Source organism: Leishmania infantum, chromosome 33 (genome assembly GCF_000002875.2).
Source record: "Leishmania infantum JPCM5 genome chromosome 33".
In the NCBI taxonomy this organism is placed as follows: Eukaryota; Euglenozoa; class Kinetoplastea; order Trypanosomatida; family Trypanosomatidae; genus Leishmania; species Leishmania infantum.
Window position 1 is genome coordinate 1,139,509 of NC_009417.2, and position 17,208 is coordinate 1,156,716.

The following is a 17,208-nucleotide window of genomic DNA, read 5'->3' on the forward strand; positions in this document are numbered from 1 at the left end:
AGCGACAGGCGTAGCGCTCATTGCTGAGTTTTATAGCGCCCTCGCCCCTTGATTTCCGACTTTTCTTCCGGTGTTTTGGGTAACTGTGTGTGTGTGTGTGTGTCCGTCGGCGTTGAGGTTCTTGTAGCCGTCAGAGGCGTGACGTTGAAAGGAGCGTACTGAGACGGCGACGAGCCCCCGCTATCCATGTGTGGCGGCGCTATCGTGCTTGCGTAAGTCTGTTTTCTCGTCTCCGGCTTCTTGACAGGCTTTGCTCTGTTTTCGCGTGCGTGTTGGTGTGCGAAACACTTCTTGTAATTCGGCTTTCCGTCAGCGTACTTGTCACCACTACCCCTCCGCCTTCCTTTCTAGCCCTCTCTCGCTCCGCGACTGTGTGTCTCCTTTCTTCCGCTCTACCGAGCGGTATAGACGCTCGTATTGGCTCGCTGCTTCTCCAGTCCAACCAGAGGTGGTACTTGAGTGTCTGTGGACTAATGTGCAGCGGTGCGGGCTTCACCTCTCGCCCCTTCCACTCCCTCCCTCTTTTCTCTGCAGTCGTGCTCCTCTTGTGTGGCGGTGTGCACTTCATCCCACTTTGCGTCGACGTTCACGAAGTTTTGGTTTGTCTTTTTTTTCCCTCCGATCGTACTTGCCGTCGCCCTCTCTTGTGACCCAGCGCCCCTCTCTCTCCCTTCGTGTGTGCGTGCATGCGAATTCGCGTTTTCTTTCTGCTGTTCCTATCTCGTTGTGCTGTCTCTCTCTCTCTCTCGTTGCATTGCTGGCCGCTGCCTCGCGTCGCTCGGTTTCGACGCCGCCGCCCCACCTCCCCCTTCTTCTCTCTGTCGCGACGTTCGCGGCGACCAACGCGGTGGCATCTTTTTTCTTTCTTTTTCCGCTGTTGTCTGTACTGTTGTGGTGATTTCGCTTTAGTTTGTTGTTTCCGCTCTGTGTCGTTTTGTTCTGTTTTTGTTTGGCCCTTCACTGCTGAGCGCAATAGGCCGACACACGCGTGTGTCCACTCGCGGTCTGCCACCGCTTCTCTCCTCCTCGTCTGCTCGTGTGTGTAGGGGGGAGGGAGGGAGGGAGGGAGGGAGGGAGGAAGGGTCCTCTCCGCGGTTCGTACCACAGCTGTCAAATTCCACATACCCTACGGCACGCATCTTTTTTTTTGTCGCATCATTATTTGAGGGGGCGGACGAAAGCGTCGCTTCAGTCAACCTGACGACTCACCACCACCACCCCAGCCACACAGCCGCCACACAGCGCAGCAATTGTGGTCATCCCTCATTCGGAGTATCACTCGGAGAGCTGTGTTTATGTGTGTGTGTGTGTGCGGGCAGAGCTATAGTCACGCTAAAAGCGTTCACGTACAGTCTGGCACAAGGATCGAGGAAGAGATCGTCCGCGGCACCGAACGGACGAGCGAAGAGGCAGAGCGAAAGAAAGAGGAGGAGGAGGGGGAGGGCCACACAAGACGTAAAAGAAACAGAAAGCGCGCGTGCGTTCAAGCAGGGCTTCTCGTTCTTTCTCTGCTCTGTCCGCTTTTTACATCACCCAGCCCATCCTTCTCCTATCGTCGTTTTTCTTTGCAGCTTACCATGCAGTCCCTCACGGAGCGTGACTTCGGCCTTGTGGAGAAGCTGTTCAATGTTATCCGCACTCTGCTCGAGTACGACAAGGTGCACAGGCGCCATGAGCGATCTGCAGCCGCTATGCCGGCCGCCTCTAGTGACTCTGCATTTGCAACGATGATGGCCCCCTCGGCCGTGCTCCGCGAGCACCAAAACCAACAAGGAGCTGGCGGCGCTGCCGCACCGCTGCCGGCAGCCAGTGCCGTCGGCGCCAGCACTGGCATGTTAGAGAGGCGAATGTGGACAGAGCTCGCGTTTCTAATGAGTCGTGTCGTCATTTCACAGAAGCTGTTTCTCATGTCGCACGTCACAAGCGACCCAGGCCTGATGTTGACGGAGCTGGCCCGCATGCTTCTGGCCTTCTTGCATGAAAGCTGCGCCGCCGTCGCAGAGAGCGGGAAGGCGGCCAGGATGCGCCACGTCGCCCTGCTCGCACAGGATCGCCTGATCTTCCTTCTCCGAGTCTTCTGCTCTCTCAAGAACTGCACTGCTATGCTTGGCGACACGCTCGACTGCGACAATGCCGGCGCGGCGCTGAAGGTGTACGACGCGATCTGCGACCAGGTCGTCTCTGGCCAACATTTAGCCTGGATGTCGCAGATCTATGTTTGGTTCTGTGACGAGGCAGCGCGGCTAGCCCGCACCGGAGGTGCGATCCCCAGCGCCTATGTTCACGCCACTCACGACGCACTGCGTTGCATCTTAGGCTGCTGCACTGATCACGAGGGCTGTGCAAAGGCGTTTCTTTACTCGGAGCCGGTGGCATGCGTCGCGCACATGTTCTACGGACTCAAGCTGCGCATCTCAGTAGGTGATCTTCTACGGCCGTATGAGGACGAGCACCCCATCGTGGAGGACGCCAAAGGCACTGCCGCTGGCGCTTCTGCACGGCAGACAAGTGCTACAATCACAATCAGCAATAGCAGCAGCGACGGCAACTCTCTCGGAGTTACCGCCCGTGATGAGCTGGAACGAACCGTGATGCCGGCGGGCCCGATCCCACAGCGGCCGCCTGGCGCAGGCCATCTCAAAACACGCTACTTCACCGCACTCACGGCTTCGTTTACACGGCAGCAGCAGCAGCAGCAGATGCCGAGAGTGGGTACAAGCGACTCTGCAAGCAGCGCCACTGTCGCCTCGCTGGTGTGTCCCACTAACTCTTCTACCGCAGCTAGCATCGTGAGCACGTCGTGGGCGTTTGATCTACCAGAGCTGTCGCGGCCACAGCTAAAGACGCTCCTGCTGGGTGGGCGTGAGAACGCCTTTGATTCGCTTCTCTTCGCCGCCCTTGACATCGTCATCGAGGTTATGCGCGTGACACGGGACTACGGGCACTGGATGGTGCTCTCCACCGTCAGCAATCTGCTGCTTCTCAGCAAGAAAAGCATCGAGGTCCGCGATGCGGCGGCGGCATTAACGTTGGGGTCCAGCTCTGCGAGCGCCTCGGAGGCGTCGCCACCGCTGTCGCGGGTAGTGGCAATGTATGAAAACATCGTGGTGCTATTCCAGCTGCTGTTCTCACTGATGGAAGGGACTGGCTTTGAAAAGCGGGCGCGATCCGCGTTGAACGCCGCTTCCACGCCTGCGACTGCGATTCACAGCGGGACTGAGAAAGAGGCAAAAGAAGGGAACGAGAAGGGCCCTCCACCGCCCCCAGGCTCATCCTTGCTGCGCGGCGGACCGTCGCCGTCCACGCAGCCCTGCGAAGCACGCATCTCTACCACAGCTACGGGTGAGATGGGCCAGCCTCCGGCCACTGCGACGGTGGAGAACAGCGGCGAGGTCGACGCAGTGGACACTGCGCAGGCACGGGAGTACATAGCACAACAGATAGTGCACATGGTTCTGCAGACTGACGTGCAGGCGGTGTTCGCTGCGACGACGCGTGTGCTGGAATGCGACCGGACGCTTTTTCGTGTATTGCACTCCTTCTGTATGCTTGACGCGCGATCGGCTGAGAAAGCAATGCCCGGAAAAAGGCGCCGCGACCGCAGCTCTGGCGCTGCCGCGACTGGTGCTAATCGAAGGCGCAATCTCAGCGCACCCAAGGCGGCGGACACGACCGCGCTCTACCGAGGCATCAGCGCTGACAACATGGGGAACGCACTCCACAACCCACTCGTATCGCCGACTGGCGCAGCAGTGACAGGTGGCCGCATCTGCGAGGGTGGGAGTCTGTGTGAGCCAGTGTTCGACGCCGGCTACAGATTCTTCGTCACCTCGAACTTTGGAGACCTGCGCACCATCGCAAACGATGTGGGATGCAGCAGAACTCTTGATGGCGGCCTGGCTGAGAACTCCGACAGCCGTAGCTCCTCTCGCATCGGTATGGGAACCTTCAGCGTCCGCGGAAGCGGGATGGGCGACTCCGGCACCATCGCCCCATTCTGTGCGGAGCCGCTTCTCGGCAGCGTCTTCTCGACCCCGCAGCGGCACGGCCAGCGACTCACGAATCTGCAGCGCCATCGGCGGAGCGAAGACAGCGGCGGCAGCAAGAAAACAGTGGCCGGTGTCGGCGGGAGCTTTGCCAAAGCCCTCTTGAAGTCCTTCTTTGGAAATCGAACTGCAGGCAGCGGCGCTGTCGCCCTCAAACGCGGCGTCGCGCATGAAGGCAGCGACGACAACGCGGAGCGGGGCTCGTGGAGCGGCTCGTCGAGGTCCTCCTCCGGCTCCTCGTGCGTCGAGAGCAAAGAGAGCGGCGGTGGCAGCCGCAGCGACAGCGGCGCCAGCGACGACAGCGATCTTCTCAGCACTGCGAGGGAGCTGCTCCACGGCAGTGTCGCTGGCTCACTACTCCCGACGCGCAGCTTTGGCGTGAGTGGCAGCCACTCTGCAGCATGGCAACGTGACAACGACAGCCGCCGTGCACTGCAAGGCGGCACCGAACATCGTCATCACCGACGCAAGCGTAGAACGCGGCCAGCATACTCGGCGTGGCGTGACGTGCCGTCGTACACGGCTCTTGCGAGAGAACTCGTTCGCATTTTCAACCTCGTGCTGGCAGACGCCGAGTTGAGTGTAGACGTCCGTCTCGGTGCCGGACTGCTCCTCCCAAGCATTGCACTGCGTGACATCCACGTTTTTCGCCTCTACGAGGGTCGCGTACTCATTCGCAGCTACTTGAACCTGCTCCTGCACGAGCTGCATTACAACATCAAGCTGCGCGGTGTGTCGGCGACTGCGGCGGCAGATCGCGAAGGCCTGCCGTGCGCATACGTTGACGGCGTGCAGGAGCAGCCGCAGAGCGTGTCAGACATCGCTGAGACGACCGCGTCGCCGCCACTGCAGCGTGCGCAGATGAGTAGCAGCAGCAGCAGCAGCATGATGGGCGGCCGTGCGCACCTGACGCAGCGGGAGCTCATCGCCTTTGCTCCGAAGGTTATCAAGACGCTTGAGCAGGCCTTCAAAGTGCTCGGTGTAATACCGCTGACGAGCGACGTGGCCTCGCTAACGGAGCTGCCGCTCTACTTTTACTGCGCCGACGGCGTTGCCCCGCTCGGCGTCGCCCTCGAGTGCTCCTTCACACGCGTTGTTGTCCTGTGGCTCATCGGCCTTGTTGGCGCGCAGTGTGACGAAGACATCGACCGGCACGCAATGGAGGTGCTGCTGCACATCATGAGCCGCGCTGTGGCCCGGGGATCGCTACCGAAGGACAGCAGCACGACACTCATGGTAACTCCCTTCGGTGCCGCCACGGTGGTTCAAAGCAGCAACGCCGCTGGCGTCGCAGTGCCGGGCGGCCCGACGGTGGCCGCAACACGACTCTCTGCGGAGTGGGCTAATGCGCGCAGTAATGCACGGCTTGCCGCGGACGACAGCGCCGCTGGAGTGATAACCTCGTCATTTGCGGCGCCGTCGACCACGAACAGCACGCGCTTCGCAGCGGCAGCAACGGAGTCGGGAGTGTCGACAGCCCCAGCAAGGTCTATGCTACGTGCCGGCTCACAGCTGCAGAACAGCGGCATCGGTCTCGACGCCGCCGAGACGGACCTGTACGGTTGCCCTTTCAGCAAGTCCTTCTTGGGCTCAACCGAGTTCGGTGGTACCACGACCGCATTAAGCATCGAGGGCGGCTTGGGGGACTGCGGCAGCACCGTCGAGGCGCTCAGCTCTGTGTTTCGAGTGCTGCTCGGCCGCTCGCAAGACTTGCTTTCCCCTGCCGGGCTGGCCACAGTGCTCTCCCTCTTCACGAGTCACGACAGCAACCTCTCGCGACTCGGCCGCGAGTGCATGATACGCTCCCTGGAGATTCCATCCGTGTACCCGTTGTACGCTGACGTGATTCTGGACAGCGATACCTTCCTACTCACACAGACGCTTTCAATGCTATCGACGTACTTGACCTCGGCAGCGCTGACGCCGGTAACTCGGCGAGAGAGGCGGCTGTGGATGCAGCGCTGCGGCTGTGTCGATGCGGTCATACGCGTACTCGTGCGCGTGCTTGACTCACCTCAGTCGACGAACTTTATGAAGGTGATACCACACCTCTTTCAGTTTCTCTCTGCTTTCGAGTCGGGAGACTGTAAGCCGGCACAGCTGTCGAGCACGAACTTCATCGCGAGCGTCGCGGAGCGGCTGGAGAAGTTGGAGGGCATGGAGTACTTCATCATCGTCACCCAGGCGGTGCTGGATGCCTCCATGGGCACCTACGGCAGTGTCGATGACGGCTACGCGAGCACAGGCGGCCCCGGAGCACACTACACAGAGGTGCAGGTCATTGGCAGCTTCCGCGTCGCCCTCTACAACTGTGCGGCCGAAAAGCCCATCTTCCTGGAGTTGCTTCCGTCGCTTCTGACCTTTGCCAAGGGCCACAGCGACAAGCTCTTCACAAACCTTGCCGAGGTCCTCCTCCGCATTCTGGAGTGTACGAGCATTGTTCGCTCCGAGCGGCTTGCCGACTTCGCTCTTGATCATGGGCTCTCTCAAATGCTTCCCTACCTGGAGCTGTCGGGACGCCACGTGGAGGAGCGACTGCCCTTCACCGGCACCGCAGCGGACCTGCATCGATTCTGGCAACCAATCTTGCTACGCGCGCCGCGCCGCAGCAGGCTCCGTTTCACGTCGCACGGCGGCGTGCAGGTAAACGTGGGGTTGTGGCCGGACACGGGATTCACCATTTCAGCCTGGTTCAAGTTTGACCGGCTGTACCTCACAATACCGTTGTTCGAGTTTCATGGCGTCCTCAGCGATGGCAGCGGCGCAGTGGCGCCGCTGCGCGGCTCGAGCATGACCGCCTCCCTCTTTGTTTTTGGTGGGGACAGCATGCAGCTGACCATCAACGATGGACGGCGCGTCACGATCAACGAGAACCAGGCGCTGCAGAACTTCGGCCCGCAGACGTGGGTGAACGTCTGTGCCGTCCTGCGCACGACGCACGTCTTGGATGTCTACGTCAGCGGTTTCAAGGCAGGCACGACAGCGTTCCCATACTTCGCCGCAGGCGCGGAGGTGCGCGTGAACGTCGGCTGCACGGATGACGTGACCCACTACGTCACGTCGCTGGGCACTGACGCTTCGCCGCTCTTTTCGATGGGCGACATTGCGCTCTGGGCGCAGTCACTGAGCCGATCGCAGGTGGAGGCGGAGCTCGCGAGCGGTGATGGCACTCAGGGCGCGGCAATGAGTGGTCGATGCCCGGGCGCTTTTCCTGCCAAGATATTGAAGGAGGGCATCCCTCGAGAAATCACGCTGCTTCGCCACATGGGCGTTGGCGGCGGCGGCCCACTGCCCGGCTCCGTCGGCAGCACGCTCAATCTAAGCGTCGGTGGGCTAGGAACGCTGATGAACCCGAAGTCGCAGTCCACCGGCCCCAGCGGCGTGGCTGGACTCTCGCCTGAAACGGTCAACAGCATCACCGCAGGTGTGGGTAGCGACTTCGAGGACGACAAGGTCGCTGGCTCCGGTGGCGCGTGGTCGGCCTCTGCCGCGCGCATGGCCCGGTTTGTGCCATTCGAGAACGAGGACGACATGCTGCGGAATGTGCTGGCACACCCAACCGGCTTCCCGGTAATCGCGAAGCTCGTTGGCCGCTACGCGACCCCGCCGAAAACGTGGGTGGACTACCCGTTACTGTGGGCGACCCGCGGCGGGATTGTGCGTATGTTGGACTGGATGCACCTTGTCACATCCTCGGCGCAGCTGGAGGGCCTCCTGAAGCTCATTCTAGAGTGTGTGCGGCGCACCACGCTCGCGGTCACGCTCGACCCACGCACGTACGTGCTCTTGGCCCACATCCTGACGAATGACGTTGCCCGCTACATGACGAAAACCGCATGTGACCAGCTCCTCGAGCTCGCTTCCGCGCACATCAACATCTTCGACGAAGAGCATCGTGTGGTCATCAACCGGCTCGTCTTTGAGCACATCCTGAGCGACGTCGGCCTCTACGCTGCGCTGCGGCTAGACGCGGCGCTGCACCTTTTGCAGCGTGTGCGGCGCCTCTTTCACACGTCGCAGTGTCGCTACGCGAAGCACAACGCGCGCTTTGTGTCGCCGTATCGCTTCATCGATCGGCTACTGCACAGCCTCATCGGGGTGTCCGCGCGAACATCGTTGCTGCTGCGCCGCGCCGTGGTCCACGTAGCCCAACAAGTTGTTGCGGCATGTGACATGGAGGATGGGCTGGTGCAGATATTTATCTCCCTCATCGCCTTGCTGACGCCGGAGGAGATGACGGTAAGAAGTCGGCGCAACACGCAGGTAACGGTCGAGCTGCCGGCAATGTGGTCCCTTACTCGCGGCACAGAGATTCCGCTGCGCACGGCAAATCACTTGACTACGCTGCTGCTGTCGAGCTTGGTGGAGTGCTCCTCGCAAAGCCCCTGCGTCTCGGCGTTGTCGCGCACGATCGACCTGCCGTGGTACGCGACGTGTACGTCGCGCTTTGCCGACCCGGCCGCGGTGGTCTACGCGACGCGCATCTTCTTCGAGGCCGTCCAGCACAACCCGGCGCTGCAGGAGGAGGTCGCAGAGCATCAGTCCGCTGTCGTGGAAGTGCTGACGGAGCACGCGGTGCACGAAGACCTCATTCTGCTGCTGCTCGCGCTCACAGTGGGTGCCACTCGCCACATCGACGTCCTTTCTAGCAAGCACTCACTGCGGCAGCAGCTGGACAGTCTGCTGAGCACCTTCAGCCCTGAACCAAACGCGCTGGTTGCACCTATTTTTGTGCAACTCCTCGTTATTCACCTTCACCGTATTGTGCAGTCGCCGTGGCGGCATCTAATGAAAGCACAAGCGGTGCTGCAGGACGCGCAGAGGCTCTCGTACCGCGTGCGGCGCTACTTTAGCCTGGTGCGCGTGTGTAGTCGGCTCATGATCCTCATCAGGGTACGCCGATACCGCGCACTCCTGAACGGCAACCGCTTCCCTGAAGCCGGCGCCTACTCCGTCGAAACACCCACTCTCAGTCCTGCTCACCACCCGCAGTGGCGGAGTAGTGGAGCCATGAGCAGCAGCAGCCAGAACGTGAGCTTCGCGTGCAACAGCGGAGCGGGGGTCACCACTGGCGTCGCCGGCGCTGGAGGACTGGCAAACGGGTCCTTCGTCTCCGGCTGCCACAGTCGCGCGCCGCCAGATCCCTTGTCGACCAGTCCGGTCAGTGTTGGCGCCACGATCGGCGTGTGCAGTGGCGAGGACGATTGTGCGGCGACTAGTGTAGCGTTACCAACGCCTCGGTCGCAGTCGCTACGTGACGCGCGCGAGTTTGGGTGCAGCAACACTGGTGGTTGTGGCAGTGGCGACTGCAGAGAGGAGACTAATCTGCGGCTGGATCGAACACCCTTCGAGGATATTGTAGGCCTTCCCCGTCCTGTGATGCTGCCTACCCCCGTGCTCCATATCCGCGGCGATGACCACAGCAGCAGCAGCGCCGGTGGCTCTGGCGACGCTTCCCAGTGGAAACCCCCGGTGCTACTGCCAGAAATGTGGGCCGGTCTTCCACGTTCGCTGCCCCCTACGACAGCAGGGATGTCGGCACCTTCGGCATCGAAGGCGTCAGCAACGGCAGCCGCACACGGGCTTACCGCCGCAGCATCGTCGTCGACGAGCGCAGTGGCCGGAAGCGGCGCCGATGATGTTCCTGGGCGAACGTGCCAGCTCCCCGCCGCAGACGTCGTATCCCCGGTGAGTGTGTACCCGATGCAGCAACACCTACGCTTAGCGGCACGTGGCGCCGACAACTCCAGTTGTGGCGATGGCGCGGCGGCCGCCGTGAAAGTAGTCAGTGCTCATTTGAAGGAGAGGCCTGCATTACGCGTGCACTCGCGCAAGCACCGGCGCGCTTTTTCAGTGCTTCGTGTTTCTGTGTTGCTCTGGCTGCCACTGCAGGTGAAGCGGTGTCGATGGATGTCCAAACCTCACTCACTTCCGTACGAGGCGGACTTGAGCCGTCGTCACGCCGGGACGCTGTTCTGCATCCGCATGTTGCACCATTTTGCGTCCATGTCGAACTACTTTTATCTGCTCGTGAATTCACCGATGCAGACGGCGGCGCTTAGCTCGCTGGTGGCGTACATCTCGCGCGCCATGCTGCTGGAGCAGCTTGACATGTGGGATCAGATGGTCCGCTCGATGGTGGTTGCGCCGGCGCGAGAGCCTGCGGTGGTGACGGCGACGGCGGCGGCAGCGGCTGAAGCTACGGCGACAACGGCCGCAGACGAGCCTCAGCCGCCGCCGCCGCAGCAGCAGCAGCAGGAGCAGGAGAAGGAGACACCCGTGCCACCGGCTGCGAGGCAACCAGCGGTCGACGGCATCGAGTCTGCGGAAGACACGGACGGGGATTGGGAGGGGGTGGAGGCGGTGCCGGGTGACTACACGGGCTCAGCTTTGCTCGATGCAGCACGGCGCGTGTCGAGCACTGGCCCGGCAATGGCCAATGCGACAAAGCCGATGGCGCTTTGTCACAGCCCGAGCAGCAACAGCAGCGCGGATGCCGGCAGCGTCGGCCGAGGCCGTGCACAAAAAAGCGATGAGCTTGAGCTAGCACCCGCACTGCCGCTGTCAAGCCTGCCAGAGAGAGTGCTGCAACGCCTTACCCGCCCCAGCTCCATGACGTTCCGCAGTGCAGGATCGTCATCGGCGCAGCTGGACAAGATGACGGTATTGGAGTCACCGCATCCCAGCTTAACGCTCCGCAGCGAGGAGCTGGACGACGCGGACGTGGAGAGCGCCCCAGCCCAGCGCCGGTGTCGCGCTACCGTCGAGGATGGCGACGCGAGCAGTGTTACGAACGATTCCTTTGACGTCGTGGGTCTGCCGCTCGTCACGTCGACTCATGAGCAGCCGAAGCACCACAAGGAGCTGCAGCTGCCGTCCCAGTCACTGCAGCGGCGCGGGAGGGCGTTGCCGCAGCACACATACACGGAAACCCAGGCTGATGAGATCGGCAGTAGCGCCACCGCGGGATCTGCAGCAAGCGCCAGAGGGATAACACCGACAGCGGCGCCAACGGCAACTGCTGCGGCAGTGGGGCCGGATGCTTCAAACACGGCCTCGGTGGTGAAACCAGACGCGACTGGCAACTGTGACGACGATGATGACACCTCCTCTGTGTCGTCTGCGGCAGCCTCGTTGTCTAGCCACAGCTCCACGCTGTCGTCTAGCTTGGCTCCGATGTCGGCCTCGTCGACGCTGCCCTCCACTGCCTCGGACGCGAAGAAGGCGGTCTCCCCCCCGCTCGTGTCTTTCTCGAATCTGCCGGGCGTGCCTGCCCCCCTGCGCGGTCACGGCCTCTCCGATGTGTACGCCATGAGCATCGCAAGTATCATCGAGTCTGTGGGTGAAGTGGTGCGCCGCGACGCTGTTAGCATCCTTCGCGCCTTGATCCGGTCTTCCCTCGACACGCTGCCAATGCCGAACTGGATCGGCGGCCCCACCTACGGCTCGTGCGGCGGGCTTCTCTTTCAGCTCCTCTTTATCGTCTCTGCCAAGGCAGCTGCTGCTGGCGACTCGGCGACAACACTCGTGCGCTACTTTTTGCTGTGCGTCGGCAATGCGGTCAAGGAGCAGAGAGACCGGGATCTCATGCAGGCCCCAAACCACGATCAGGCACTTTCATCGTTGAAGGGGGATGTCTCCGCCAAGGCACCGATGACCGGGCTCGGTGGATCGCCGCTTGGCGCATTAACGGCGGGCAGGCATGCACCGAGCAGCAATGCATCGCCGCTGCTTCTGGGGCGCCGGACCTCGACTTTCTCAGAAGCTTCCGGGTCGACCACCGCTGCCGGCGCAGGGGCGGCGATGCCTGGCAACGCCGGGGGGCTTTCCGCCAACGTGCCTTTAGCATCTGCCGCCGTCTTCGTGGCAGGCGTGCCGCCATCTACGGTCTCCTCCTTCATGGCCGGACGCTCTCTTCCCATCAGCGCTGTTGGTATTGGAGGCAGTGACGATGGAGGTGGGTGTTCTTCACAGCACGGTGGCGCACCTTTGTCACCGACGGTGCCGGCGCAGACGCACGTTTCGACGAACTCAGCTGCGTCGCCGGCGCGGCACCATGCACCACTGCCGCAGAGCTTCCACGTCGCTATGAGTGCGGGGCCTGGCAACGCGCAGCATCAAAGTAGAAGCAGCAGCGCGACCACGGCTACCGGTGCCTACTCAGACGTGTTTCTGTTCAACGTAAGCCATTTCACAGACTTGATTGTGGACATGCTCGCTATCAATGTGCTGGATCTCCCGATGACGACGCACTTCTTCCTGACCCTGCTCGTGCTGTGCCAGGGGTGGCCAAACCGGTACGTGGATCAGCTCAGCTGGCAGGTGATGCGGGCGTGCATCGCGGTTTTGAATCGGCCATCAACGCAGGACGCCAGCGTCAGCCTTATCGAGAGCGTCTACACGCTGTCGACCCTGGTGCTGCGTCGCGGGTGGAAGCACAAGGGGGTCTTGGAGTCGCTGCTGCGGGTGCTGTACCGCGTCTTTGTGTCGCTCCCACCGGCATGGATGCCGGACGCCGACGCGCGCCACCGCAAGCGTCTCATTACGCTCATCTTTCGCCACCTTGTGCAAACCTACGCCGGCACGAAGGAGCTGGAGAAGGCGCTGACGGTACGCACGCTGACGCAGCGCCTGTCTCTCTACGACGATTTCCGCATGGTCTTCTCTCTGAGCAACGAGGACGAGTGTTGTGCGACCTTTGAGCAGTACTGCATCGACCAGTTCTCCTCCATCGACACACTCATGTCGAGCCGCCTGAAAGCCAAGGCAGACCTTGCCTTCAAAGCTAGCATCAAGACACGCAGCGAGTACATCAAGCGCATCAAGACTTTCAACGGCCAGTACAGGCAGGTCATGGAGGTGACGGAGCGCTATCGGCGCGCTGCGCTGCGTGTGGCTTACACGTCCCGCTTCTCCTCCTTTGTGTCCACGACGCCGCACGTAGACTCTTCGCAGTTGCATTGGCTGCTTTCCTCCACTTGCGCGCTGCCCGAGAACCACACGCTGTCGCACGCGACGCAGTGGCGCAAGTTGGTGACAACGAGTGGGACGGCGGCCGACAGCAGTGCGGTTGCCGGGACGGCCACCAGCCGAATCAACGCCAGTGACGGTGCGGAGCACACGCTTTACCACTTCATGGATCCGCAGATGAACTATGGAGCGCTGAAGGGTGTGCGATGGGGCGGAAGGCGCGCTTCGCAGACGCCCAAAGCAAAGGCGGCAGCGAAAGCGGCGACGGCATGTGGCACACCCGGCCACATCGGCGGTAGCGACGCCAGCAGAATTAATGTAGCGGAGGAGACGGCTGAGGGCTCGATGAGCGCTCATAGCGCGTTGACTCGGATCAAGATGGTTGGCAAGGGAGCGGGAGCGGAAGTAGCAACGGCAACGGAAGAGCATCCGCCGAAGAACGACTTGGTTCATGCAGCGCAATGCGAGGAGCTCGTCCAGCACATCGCAGTGCTGGTGCCGCCCCTCAGCACCCACTGTCGCCCGTACATCGGCGATGAGGCCTTCCCTGCGGCGCTGAAGGAACTACCGATCCCGCTCACACCGTCCGCGATAACGCTGCTGCGCTACTTGGTGTCACCGCACGAGACGGTGCGCTTTCTCAGTAATGGCTTCCGCATCAACGGTATCCACACCACTCCATGTCTCATCCTGCTTACGAATGTGACCCTGAAGGTGATTGGCTTTTCACGCGTGACGGAGGCCGGAGACATCATCCTGTGCGAGAACGAAGTCGACGACGACGATGCGCACAGCCGCGGCGCGGCTAGCGAGTCGAGCATCAACACCAACAGCACTCTTCGCCACCAGCATGATGTCGGCAGCCTTTTCGATGACAACAAGGGGTCCCTGGCCAAGTCGACGCGCCGGAATCCATTCAGCGTGGCGTCGATGACAAGGCAACTGCAGAAGCTGTTTTCTGACAAGTCGGCGAAGCGCCGTCAACAGCAAGACGGCACACGCGTTGCACAGGCGGTGCGGCAGGTGATGGGCTGCAACTACCAGAACATCTACTGGACCTACCTGGTCAGCTCTATCCGCGCGGTGCGCTCGCTGCACTACATGCACCTCGACACTGCTGTGCAACTGCAGCTCTACTATGACAACGGCCCAATGCTGTCGGTGGTGGACGCGACGCAGTCAATGAACCCGTCTGCGAGGAAGGAGTTTATCAAGGTGCTGAAAGACGTCGTGGGTACCCAGCAGTGCACCTTCATGGACGAAAGCCAGCGAGCGGCGAGCATGAGGGCGCACCTGGTTCGGTGGGCGACGGGGTCGCTTTCGAACTACGAGTACCTTCGCTTCCTGAACGAGGCGGCGGGGCGGACGAACCGCGACCTGAACCAGTACCCTGTCTTTCCGTGGGTGCTGGCCGACTACACGAGCGCCACGCTCGACTTGGAGGCTGCCTCGAGCTTTCGCGACTTTGCATACCCGATGGGGGCGCAGACGGAGACACGGCGCGCCACTGTCGCGCGTCTCTTCGAGAACACACACGAGTTGTGCGACGCGGACACCGGCAAGTCCTACCCGTTCCACCACGGTACTCACTACTCCACCAGCGGTGGCGTGCTCTACTTCCTTATACGGGTGCAGCCCTTCACGACCTATGCGCGCCTTTTCCAAGGCGGCGACTTTGACCTCGCTATGCGGCTGTTCGACTCCGTCGCCGCGTCGTTCACGTCGTGTGTGACAGGGCCGGCGGACTGCAAGGAGCTCATCCCGGAATTTTACGTAAACGGCGGATTCCTGGCCAATGCAGATCACCTCAACCTTGGCACCAAGTCAGACGGCCAGGCAGTCGGTGATGTGCGACTCCCTCCGTGGTCAAAGAACTCACGCCAGGTCTTCACCGCCGTCATGCGCTACGCGCTGGAGTGCCCCTACGTTGTCGCGCATCTGCACCAGTGGATCGACCTCGTCTTCGGTGTGCGTCGGCGTGGCCCGCTCGCGCTGGAGCGGTACAACGTGTTTCAGCGCATGACGTATGGCGAGGAGGTGGTGCAGGCGCTGAAAAACGCCGAGACGCCCCACGACTGCGATGTCATTATTGCCGAGGTGGACAACTTCGGTCAGACACCGCTACAGCTCTTCCAGGAGCGTCACCCCTCCCATCAAGAGCTGGCACCTGTTGTGAAGGCTGAGACAGCGGACGGCAGCTTCATGGGCGTTGGCGGCGGCGTTATGGCATCTTCATACAGCCACGGCAGCGGCGGTGGCGGCTCAGCGCCGGCGTGGTCGACCGTAAATAGCGTCAGCACCGTGGCGCTTGGCGGCCTGTACACCTCGGCCACGGCAGCGGCCGCATGCGCTGCGGCGACGGCAGGGGCGGGAAGCCAGGTCGGGGTCACCTCCAGTAATCTCCTCTCCACCGGCTCCTTCGCCAGTGGGCAGACATACACGCAGGCGTTCTGCCGCGAGGCGCCGAAGGTGGTTTGGATGCTGATTCATGCAATGGACGAGACCCAGATGTGGTTTGTGCTGCGAGACCCGCCAGGCAGTCTGCTGCAGCACCCACCACCGTCGGCGCTGAAGGACATGTTCGGCTTTAGCAGCGAAGCCGTGCTACACTTCAGCGTGCTGCGCACCTCCAAGAAGCTCGCGTGCGCGTATGCCCAGCTTGTGCCCGTGGCGGACACGGACTACTACCTGTGTTGGCATGAGCATGAGGCGCAGCTCATGCGCTACACTACCGGCCAGGCTGCCTTTCACTCCGCCATCTCTTTTCATCCGCGAGATGAGAGCGGCTCCTTGATCAGTGCTGTCGCCGTTGGCCCGCGTGAGTCTGTCTTGCTTGTTGCCACCAGCAGCGGCGCGGTGTACTGCCTCTTTCCCGACGACACCGGCGATGGCGCGCTCCACGTGCGCGGGACGCTGTGCTACCACCGTTCACCCGTTACAAAGATAGCGCTAGACTCGAGGAGGCATCGCGCCGTCACCATCACTGACTCTGCCGGCGATGACGAGCCCATTCTCTGGCGCGTGCAGCGAAGCGGGTGCTGCTTTGTGTGTCGCCTCCAAGTCGAGCAGCTGCTACCGACGCCAGCACGCCCCTTGATGTCGCCGACTAGGGAGACGACGGCCGACGCTGCCGAGGCGCGCACCGTCGTGGACGTCGCGATCGACAGGGTCTCGGGCAACATGGCACTCGTAACGGCCCGCTCGCTGCTCCTCTTCGACAACAACGGAGAACCGTTTGGCGCGGGCACGTTGCCGTCACCAACGTCCCTCCACCCCGCGGGCACTGCCACGCTCGAAGACGATAACGGCGACGTTGGCGTGGTGGTCAGCCGTCCTGTTCTCTGCGTGGCCGACATCACGGCTGTCACCTTCTATCAAACAAGTGAGTGGGCTGGTGGCATGGGAGTGCTCCTTACCGGGCACAGGGACGGCAGCCTCTCCGCATGGCGCACGACGCGGCTGCCGCCGCACTCGGTCGCCCCTGGTAAGATAGCCATGGTTGAGTTCCACACCCGGCTTTTCAGCTGCGAAGCGGCGCCGACGGCAGCGGCCACTGGGGCTGGCGTTGCGGGACCGCAGGATGCGGCGGTGGCGGCTGCCGGTGGCGGGGGCCGTGGCAGTGTATTCATGGGCGGCGCGGCGCCCCTCAGCAGCAGCGGCACCAGTGCGGGTGCTCTCGGTACGCCAGCGATCCCTGCTGGTGCTGGCGCAAAGAGCTGTTCGGTGACGGCGCTGCATCAAGAAAAAGTGGACGTGCCGACCTTCCTGGTCGGCTACGCCAACGGAACTGTGCGGCAGCTTGTGTTTGAGGATCCCGCTCTATCCTATGTGGGCGTTAGCGGCGGTGTCGGTGGCGCTGCAGGCGGAAGCAGCGGCGGCAGCGGGGGCGCTGGGGATGACCGCAACCAGCGTCGCTGATGCACAAGAGGGTGCATGTCCACCCGGCAGCTCGCCGGGGCGAGGGCTTTTAGGGCTGAGAAGAGGCGCACACGGAATCGCAAATCGTCAAACCTGCGAACCCGAAAACGGAAGACATCAGCAGCGCAAGAGGCGTTTGTCGTGGAGGCTCTGTGGCAAACTCGTATGCTAAGGGGAGGAGGTGCGTGGATGCTGGACCACACGCGTGTGCGTGTGTCGCTTTCCTTTAGGGGCTGAAACACAGCCCTTTTGGTCCGATGCATCACGTCCGCGG

The 17,208-nt window shown here is 62.1% G+C and overlaps 1 protein-coding gene across 1 annotated transcript; it reads left to right on the plus strand.

The window, feature by feature from the left end:
- Positions 1–1,577: 1,577 nt before the first annotated feature.
- On the plus strand, positions 1,578–16,934 carry LINJ_33_2920 (conserved hypothetical protein; the record flags this gene model as incomplete). Its single annotated transcript, XM_001468300.2, has 1 exon — positions 1,578–16,934. The coding sequence occupies one exon, from the start codon at positions 1,578–1,580 to the stop codon at positions 16,932–16,934; it is 15,357 nt and encodes a 5,118-aa protein (XP_001468337.2).
- Between the last annotated feature and the right edge of the window lie 274 nt (positions 16,935–17,208).